Consider the following 11,052-nt stretch of genomic DNA (forward strand, 5'->3'; position numbering starts at 1 on the left):
ATTTTTGTTTTACTACCCAATACTGAGATTGCACCCGAATTGCACTTGTAGCAATTTTTGTTTAAAATATTTTTAGTGGTGGTTAATCTGGACTATTTTTGATTATCTTATTCCTTAGCGCAGCGCAGGCGGACATTAGTTTGGTGTTGAAACTCTTTCTCATTGGGAGCTCCTTTTCTCTTGGGGCCCTAGGCTTCAGCCTGCTCAGCTATATGGGCGATCCGCTACTGTCCGAAATGTCTGTTAAAACATTAAAACGTTTAACTAGAAACTCTTAGTTGTAAAGAAACAGTGATAATATACTACCGTATATGCAATGATAAATTATCATGAGTTTTTATCATGAGCATATATAATTTTGTATACTGAAGTACTGATATTATTACTTATTAATGAAGTACTGAAGTACTGATATTATTACTTATTATAATCTTGTAATTAACCCTTAGGTGTCTTTTTTTGATTTTTATATATTTTAAAAAACTATAAACTTTATTTCAATTTAAACTAATAATAATACAACAAAGTAAAAGTTATATTGAGGTTTTAATCGATAGCTATCTCTTTTTTTATAATTGTCTTGGTAAGGATATGAACCGGCTTTCCCGGTTTTTCATTATTTTACACAGACAGTCTCACAAAATCAATATTACGGCACATTTTTCTTAAGATGGTAAAACTGTCAAAAACTGAAACTGTCAAAAATGTCAAAAACTGAAAAAAGAAAAAAAATCTCAAAAACTTATAAAGAAAAAACGTCTTAAGCAATTATCATAAACACTTAACAAATATCGCTTGTGTTTAATTATTTTAAAGCCGTGGTCTTAACGTCAATTTATTTATAAGTAATATTAGCATAGAATGAAGTTATTATGCATTTTTATAAAATTAAGACACTTCTTTAAGAAGTGTCTTAATTTTATATAATAATATTAAGTAATTATATTATTAAATAATTATTAAATTGTATAATAAATAATTTTATATAATAAAATCTCATATTTGTTTTCAAACATACCGAGCAGTTCTTGGTATGTTTTAAAAAAGATTTTATGACATTTTATTTAAAATTTTCAATAAGATTTCATAAAATCTCATATTTGCATAAGTTTCATTTAAGTCTCAGTAATAAATTATAAATCAAGATAAAAAAATTGTTTACAAAAATCTAATTTAATTTTATTTGAATAACCCATTAAAATATAGGTCTTTTTATTTTATCTACGGTATATACAGACTGTATATTTTGATCTTATCTCCTGTATTACAGTAAATAGGATTAACACACACACACACACACACACACACACACACACACACACACACACACACACACACACACACACACACACACACACACACACACACACACACACACACACACACACACACACACACACACACACACACACACACACACACACATATATACTGACTCACTCACACACACAAAAGTGCAGTCTATTCGACAAATAAAATGAATATATTCTTTCATATTACTCTATTAAAAGTAAATAAGAAAATGTCTGATTTTCTGGATAGTGAAGCTGAAGAATCTGATGAAGATTTTGAAAATATTCAACCTAATGAGCGCAAGGATGATTCAGATGATGAAGATGAAGACGAAGATGCAGGAATAGGTAATGATAATTTAATGATAGAACATCTTAAAGATGAAATTAAAACTTTTACAATGTCTATTCATAGAGTACAATCTATATTTTTAAAATACATGATATACTTAATAGATAAATAGAATAAATTACTCACAAGTGATTTACAAATTTGTCAAAACCTAAAATTATTCTTTTATTTTTTTAAAAATATTTAGATAAATATGTGTATATAAATGCATACACACAGATATATATATATATATATATATATATACACACACACACACACACACACACACACACACACACACACACACACACACACACACACACACACACACACACACACACACACACACACACACACACACACACACACACACACAAACACACACACACACACACACATATGTATATATTAAAATAAAAAAAATCAAATTTATGATCGTTTAAAATAAATGCATTTTTTAATGTAAATTAAACAACTTACTTGACACCTGACCTGACACCTGACACATGCCTTACTTGTCATATTTATCCAACCAAATAAATTGGTTCAAAATTAAAAAAAAATTCTATTTATGATTCTTATCACCAGGTTAATCAAAGCTTAATTTTTAACTTTCCTCCAGCATTATATATATTATGCCTATGTATAATTACAAAGCTGTAAAAAAAATTTTTTAATTTTATATTTTTCATAAATCTTAGACGCACACAATAAATTTAGTTATAAATTTGCAAAATCGTGTATATAAAATACATATATATGCCCAAAATAAAAAGAAATAAGCAATAATGAAGATGAAATTTCTTATATTGACTTTATATATAGTAGGTATTTAATTTAGCTTCTTATATTGTTCAATATAATAATAATATTATTATTATTATATATATTGATATTATATATGATAATTATATTATTCAATATATATAATTCAAGTATATATTATATATATTATATATATATATATATATATATATATATATATATATATATATATATATATATATATATATATATATATATATATATACTATAGTTATGTTATTAAATTTATTATAATCATTATTATTCATAATAAATAGAGCAATAAGTGAAATTTAATAAAGAAAATATATTGAAAATACATAAACAATATATTTTATACCTGCGCAAGTCTTTCAAATTTCTTTTGAAACATGTCATTTTCTCATCTATCTATCTTTTCTTGTGTATCTATTGATTTTTTACATAGCACATATTGTGCCAAAATTTTTTTCTCCATCAATTTAGATTTTGTAAGATTTTAAATAAAAAGCAATTAATAATTTAATTTACTTAAACTTAATTACTGAAAAGCATTCTAACATATTCAAAATATGTCACTAAAAATATAAAGTTACTAAAAGAAAAGTCTTTCAAATCTATATTTATGTTTTAAATATAATTGATTGAGTTTTTTAGTGATAATTTTACTTATAATATCAAATATTTTATGATACTTATAGCATCATAAATTACTTGAAATATAAGTAAGCTATAAAAAATATTAATATAAAAATATATTAAGTCAAAAAAAAAAAACAGTTTTCGATTCTCATTTGGGTTGTCCGCTATGATAATCAGTAGTCCGCTGTAAAAGTTTTTCTTGGGTGAAAATAATGAAGCAAAAAAATTTAAATCTCTGGGTACTAAAATAGGAAACGGTTTATTTAAAAGTAAATTAATTAATCATAAATAAAGTAAATTAATTAATCTTTTAAATAAATCGTTTCCTCTTATAGGAAGCAGTTTGTTTAAAAGTAAGTTAATCAATTTATTAATTAAATTAAAGATGTGTTGTCATTTTTCTCCTAGTCGATATCTGTATTGTATTGTTTGTTTTTGTCAATCTTAACAAAGGTATCATTACATGAAGCAAAAATGTTGAAAACCAAAACTTCAAAGAATCGTTATATATATAGAAAAATATTGTATTATTCTCTCTCAATCTTCAATCAAATTTAATTTAGCTGAATGTTTAAAACATTTTGGTTTTAATGTTTTTAACATTTTTCATTATACTAAGACTTTTTTTTTTAGAAAAAAAGAATTTCCACTTGCATCATTAACGCGCATCTTAATGTTTTTAATTTTTTTAATTTTGTTGACAAGGTTAAAAAAAGTTTTATTTTACTAATAAAAAACGAAAGAGATTCAGTGTTATTAATGATTCAACTGCTCATTCACGTGATTCAAAATGCGACTATAAGGTTAAAAAAAACAATACAACAGCATTTGGAAATGAAAGTGTAATTTTAAAACTTATTTTAAATTGAAAAGAAGCATGATTTAAAATGCAAGGTGTGTACTAATTAAAAATTAACACATGGTAGTGTACTAATTGAGAAAGAAATGTGTTCTACTTTAAACACTTTTTGAAGTTTTCTTTTAGATAATCGCAAGGAATAAAATCTTTATAGATCAAAACATAGCTTTATTAATAAATACACTTTCGTAAGTAACAAACTATCTGGTCGTCCTGGCATTTCTTTTTTAAATTTCAGTTGCCCTTGGAGAAAATGAGTCGTCCCATGCCACTGGATGACCATGAGAGTACACCCCTGTAAGTTAATTAAATTTACATCTTAAAGATACCATAAAATATTACCATTACATTGAGGGAATCAGTATTCAATATACAAACTTATTTTATGAATATAAACTTACTTAATATATTGAATATAGTTTCCATATTATCAATGAAATCATTAAAACTAAATGATTGCACTGATATTATAAGTTCAATCTTATTAGTAATAATTTTATAATAACACAAACACATTAGTTCTAACATTTTCAGTTTTATATTTATAATGCAAAACAAATTTAATATAAATATAACTATTGATAATAAAAAATTATTACAATATGGAACTTTTATTAACTACCATACCATGGTTCAAAGACTACCATTTTTTTTATTTACTGTTTACTAAACTAAACAATTATCTTAAAAATATGTTAATTATAGCGGGAGTGCCCTTATGTTACTATTTAGTGTTACATAAGGGCTACTCTTACCCTCATGCTATAACATAAAAGAATTCAGCATTATTTGAGGGCAAAAATGTAACATAAGGGCAAAAAATGTAGCACCAGGGCATGCAATTCGTAACATGAGGGCCTACAGGGATTACTACTACTACTACTACTACTACTACTACTACTACTACTACTACTACTACTACTACTACTACTACTATAACCGTTGCGGATGAGCCCTCGCGTTGCGAAATTTGAATTAGAGACAAGAGGTGCGTAAAAGCGATATTTTAGACAATATTTTTTTGTAAATGCTGCAAAAATAAATCTATTTTTATTTCAAATAATTTTTTCAACTTGAATTATTGGTCTGCTTGTAAAAATAGCTTTTTTATACATGTTTTTTCTACTTGCGCAGCATGAGGGCACGATTCCCCTTTCTATGACTTAATTTCGCTAACAAACACCAATTATTTCTTAAAACCAAGTAAATTCCCCCTGAAAATACCATAGTTCCACCAGTTTTTATATTTTCGTCTTAAAAATTTTTTCTACTACTCGTATTTTTTCCCCCCGCGTATTAACCTGAGTAAAGTTACTGAAATGTGTTTAATCGGGTAGGTTTTGTAAAAACCTTTCAATAGTGTATGAACAAACAGAGAAGTTGATGTTCTTTCTGTTTCTGCATTTACGCGCACAAGTAGTTGAATTTTTTAATGAAGTTTTCAAATTTTGTTTTATTACTAGATAAATTCTCTTGCTTTTGACTCGTCCAATTGTGTCTTTTAGTCATGAGACGCTTCTTTAAGTCTATCACAATCCTAATTATTATGTAAACTTGGTTTTTGTTAATAAATACTTTATAAACAAAAACCTACTTGCAACAAACAGGACAATATAATTTTCAGCAATTATCGGAAGGTTCATTATTTAACTAGCAGTAAGCAACTCGTAATAAGGATTATTAGTAAATAAATCAATAATAACAATTAATTTGATTTATTATCTGAAAAATATAATAAAATACAAATTTTAGTTTACGACATAAACAATACATTTCATACATTCAATTATTAAATCAGTAAAAAGCAAATGCTTATTAAAGTCAGTAAAAAAAATAAAGTCAGTAAAAAGCATAAAGTCAGTAAAAAGCAAAAGCTTATTAAAAAAAAACAACCCCGAAATATCTAAGAACTTAGTAATAACATAAAGGGTTCCATTAATGATCCCTTTGTTAACAAACCCTAAATAAAAAGAGAAAGAAACAGACAGCGTTTTCAATGGCACAGCTATGTTAAAAAAAGTTAAATAACATACAAAATATTATGATTTATTAAAGAAGTTATTATGAGCATAACAAAAGTAATTCGACAATGTCGAAATCAACATAGTGTTGTTATAACATGTCGTTATAATAATATAATATAATATAATAACATAGTAGCACAAATTAGCTATAAAACAATACCATAAAAACTGATTTTGTAATGATACCAATAAATAAAATTATTTTTACCTCAATTATGCAGAATTCTAGTTTCTTTTCAACTGTTGACTAACGATTAATACAGTAAATTTCAAATGATATAAATTTACTAAATTAAAATCATGTTTCAACAGTAGGCGAATTTATAAAGCAATGACAAAATCAACTAAAAAAAAGGAAGAACATAATTAGACAATGTTTGAATTTATAAAACTAAAAAAAAAAAAGAAAAAAAAGGTTACTATGAAAAGTAAATAAAATATATAGCAACTAATATTATAACTATGATAACTCTTTAAAAAGTAAGTTCTGATAATTCTTAAATTTATTGATTGTGATATCTTAAAATATTGAAAAAAAATTTGAGGAATAAAAAGAAAAGTATAGATATCCAGTTAACAATATGTTGGGGGAATATTTTGATCTAGCCTTAGATTATCTACACATTAAAAAACTTGACCACATATTCCAAAACATGGCGGCCCATGATTCATAGCTTGAACTACATTAGCTGTAAATGAAACAAGAGAAAGACAGGCATCTAATATTCCACTGGTATAATATTATTTCTTTCTAATATTCCTATGGTATAATATTATTTCTTTCTAATATTCCACTGGTATAATATTATTTCTTTCTAATATTCCACTGGTATAATATTAATTCTTTATAGTATTCCACTGGTATAATATTATTTCTTTATAATATTCCACTGGTATAATATTATTATATATTGGCATTATTTCTTTCTAATAAAGGCATTAGTATAATAATAGGCATTATCATATTTTCTAATATTCCAATATAAAAAATTTATATTAGAATTATCATCTTTTTAGCTCCCTGTAAATATATTTTGTAAAACTTGTGGAAACAATAAATGTGGAGGCAAAACTACCTTACCATTATGGCAACATAAAAAAAGTGTTTCATCAAAATATTTTTTATCTGGTAGGTCTGGTTCACTTCTCTTAAATAGTTTTGATCTATAATTTTATTGCTTTTTGACTAGCAACATTTCAAACAGTCTAGCAAAGTAGTATACTAATTAGTATGTCTAGCAGCATTTCTTCCTTGTCTAGAAAAAAATTATTTATTTTGTAGATGAATAATTTCATCTCGCCTAGCTCTATCTATTTCATTTCGACAAGGAGATTATCAATTTGCCTAATCACATTATTTTCATTTCCACAAATAACTTCTTCAAGCCTATTATCATCCATTTCAATTTCACTAATTCTATTGAACATTTAACTAGTAGTATTACTTCTACTGCTTTATTACTACTACTACTACTACTATTACTACTACTACTACTACTACTACTACTACTACTACTACTACTACTACTACTACTACTACTACTACTACTACTACTACTACTACTACTACTACTACTACTACTACTACTACTACTACTACTACTACTACTACTACTACTACTGTAGTAACAAATAAACGTAAAAAAAACAAAACGTTAATAAAAAAACCCTGTTTTTTATAGTTGTTTTAATATAATTATTTATTTTTGTAAAAAAAACAACATCTGCAAACATAATAAAGACATGAACAAACTATTTCTGCCTTATGCCATCCATCCAATTTAAAACTATTAAATTTTTACATGAAAATAATATGTAGTAAATAAAAAATTCACTTTCGTTTTAAGACACCTAAATAATGAAAAAACTATTTACAAAATGTTTATATTGTTTTTTCTTTCAGTTCGCATTTTTACGATCAATGATTGTAAACCAAACTTTTTTACGAGACCCTCTAGTTCTGGTTTCTTCAACATTAATGCAAACTTGTCTTTCATAATTGGCTCATTTGAATATATTACATTAGATAAATGTGTATAAAAAAACGTCCTCTTTTCTTCTTTAGTAAATTCTTTTCGACTTCTTTTAAAAGATGTCTCAGCACTATCTGGAGAAGGTGGAATATAATCATCATAGTTATATATAAAATCTTCAGATTTATCTACATCCTTTGCAGTATAAAACAAACTTTCACCATTGTTACTACTTACAGTGCTGTAACTTTCTTTTTTTCTTTTTCTAAGCTGATATACTTTTTTTTGAATTTCTTGTGAAATAGGGGAGCTTAATGGACAAGAAATTTCATTTACAAAATCAACATTGTCAATATTAGGTTCTGTTTCTGATAATTCTTGATTTGGCATTTGTGTGAGTTTTTTTCGTTTGATTGCATATCGAACTTTATAAACTATTTTTTTGACCTTTTCATCACATACGTTTTCTGAAGAATTAGCCAACTTTTTTTTTACATCAGCTACTTTTATAGACCCCTTGTTTATTTCATTTTCAAACAAATTCAAAGGTATATTTTTCTTTCCTATTTTTGTACCCTGTTCATCTGTTAATGATCTTTGAATTAAACACAGTTGATTACTTGTACTTGACGCAGCATTATATTTGTCAAATATGGCATTCAAACTGTGACATAAATGATGTGCAACATTTTGCTTCAAGCTGGGAAAATTTTGATGAACTTTTGTTGTCGTAAATTTTCTCACTAACGTTGGAGTCATTTTAGTATAATCTTCCTTTACCTTTTTACCTAAAGCACGATTCCAAAATAAATGAAACTGGGAAGTAATCATTGATGAGTCCATTGGAGCACCATTATAACTCAAAAACACAACTGCTGTATCTGTGGGAAGAGAAATTCCATTAGGTTTATTTCGAAAAAAACTCTATATATGTATTTAGCTCATTGTAAAGCTCAAAAGTCAATGCAATATTTGCAGGCCCCTTATATGATGTTTTATGCTTTTTAATGCTAATTGTATAACAATTTTCTTTATATAATGCTCTGCGTAACTCACCAATAGTCATATTGGCGGAAGCTCCTGGTCTTGCGGCATTATTAAGAATTGTATACGCTAACAAATATGATCTGACCAAACAATAATTGGATTTTGTAATTACTAAACTGGAAGATTTAGAGGCTTTAATTGTGTCTTTTGCACATTTGACATAATCAGATTTATCTAATGCATTTATTTCTTCAGAAGACGGAAAGTTGTGGAAATCATCCATGTCTTTTTCATGTTTTCTCTCCTGGATGCCCTTCCACAAACTAGGCTTCCACTGCTTCATAGAGATTTTTAACTTGGAGTATTCTTCATTAGAAATAATTTCAAGTTTTTCTTTAGAAATACAAAAGTCTAAAAACAGTTGTAGAGAACCTAAATATAAAAATAGGTTTTTATTGTTCCTGGCTGCTTTTTATCTTCTTGCATTTTTAACATCCAAGAATTTAAGAAAGAAACACACCCAAGATGCTTGTAATTTACATCATCATCTGTGGCATGACGAACAGCTCCTAAAACAACATTTTTATGTTTCAGGGCAGTCCGAAGTGGTTTGATACCACCCTCAACACTTTAAAGCCAAATTAGAAATTCATCTAATAACTTATCTTCTTCAGATGAAGACATATAAAACTTATCTTCACCATCATCAAAGTCAATATTTGATTCATCAGAATCAGAGGCATCTTTTTCATTTTTGGTACCTGCAACATTAAACAAATTACTTTTGCTATGTCCAGCTTGAAAACTATTACTCGATTTAGGGAGCCTTTTATCTAAGTATTGCAAACTTAGCCAGTCTTGGTTTTCATTGTCTGAATCACTACACAGGAAATTGTTGTCATTATGAATAGCTCTATTAAAATTATTTTCTAATAAATCATCTTCTGCTAAAGATTCAGAAGAAACTCCATCATTTGAGCTGATATCTGAATTCTCATCAAGAAATGTTTCCAGAGGAGGTCTTGAAAACAGCATTGCTTTTTTAATTTCCTCTTTTGATTTTAAGCCATGGTAATGCCTAAGATGGTTATTTATTCTTTTAACTTCTTTAGAGCAATGTAAAAAATCACATATAGTTTTTTTATAATTACGGATTTTGGAACGCCTTTTAGAAGGAGAAAGTACTTTTCTCTCCAGATTTAAATCAAAATTAATCTTTGCGCTCTTTGCTTTTGATTCATCCCAATCATGTTTTTTAGATATTAAATGCCTCTTTAAGTCTACCACACTTCTAACAATAAAAAATAAATCTTTATAATTTAATATCGTTTTTGAAAAAGTTTTCCCTTTTAATATTAAATGTTTTCAACTAAAACAACAACGACAATAGCAATAATAATAACAATAGTAGTAATAATAATAATAATTTAATAACAAAAAATTGCAGCTTTATTATTCCTTGTCCTTGCTTTAAGGACAAAAGTTAAGTTTAAATAAGGAACAAGTTATCATAACATCAGAACTAGTAATATGTCAAACTAATAATTTAAAATTTAACATACTTTTCACAAGCAGGACATTGTACTTTGTGGCGACTGTTATTAGAAACAGGTTCATCAAGGGTTTTCAGTTTTGATAGCAACTTAAAAATGATAATATTGAAGGATAAAAAGTAATTTAATAAATTAAAAAAAAAATCTTAACAACAATTTAAAAAAAAAATCTTAAAAACAATTTAAAAAGTCAAATGTTTCTATACCTTTGATGCTTGATTAAAGTCATTGTTATCAACAGCTTTCATCATTTCTGTCTTCATACTTAAAAATGCATTAAAAAAAACTGTAAATTAATAAAATACCAAAAACTTATTCAGGGTTTATACAGGTTCTCAATAAAAGATTTCCCTGACTTAACTTAAAAATATAAGTAATTTCCCTGACTTTTTTCCTTGAAACTCACTTGTTTTCCCTGACTTGTTCAAAAAAACCCTTTTACCCTGACTTATTAACTATATATAGTAATAATTATAAATTGTTTCCAGAAAAAAATTGAGTTGCATTGACACTCGCATATAGAAAATAAAATACTTACATAGACATGCATTGACACTCACTTATGTAATAAATGATCATATGTTCTTCAATTAAAGGCTTTTATT

General features: G+C 26.4%; 1 protein-coding gene across 1 annotated transcript in view; it reads left to right on the forward strand.

Annotated features, from left to right (window-relative positions):
* Positions 1 to 1,308: 1,308 nt before the first annotated feature.
* LOC100201951 (transcription elongation factor SPT6) overlaps positions 1,309 to 11,052 on the forward strand; it is an 84,826-nt gene continuing 75,082 nt past the window's right edge. Inside the window, exon 1 of the mRNA XM_065807549.1 lies at positions 1,309 to 1,640. Within this exon, the coding sequence (XP_065663621.1) occupies positions 1,478 to 1,640 (163 nt within the window). The 5' untranslated portion in view covers positions 1,309 to 1,477. The remainder of the gene's footprint in view (positions 1,641 to 11,052) is intronic.

Source organism: Hydra vulgaris, chromosome 10 (assembly GCF_038396675.1).
Source record: "Hydra vulgaris chromosome 10, alternate assembly HydraT2T_AEP".
Lineage (NCBI taxonomy): Eukaryota > Metazoa > Cnidaria > Hydrozoa > Anthoathecata > Hydridae > Hydra > Hydra vulgaris.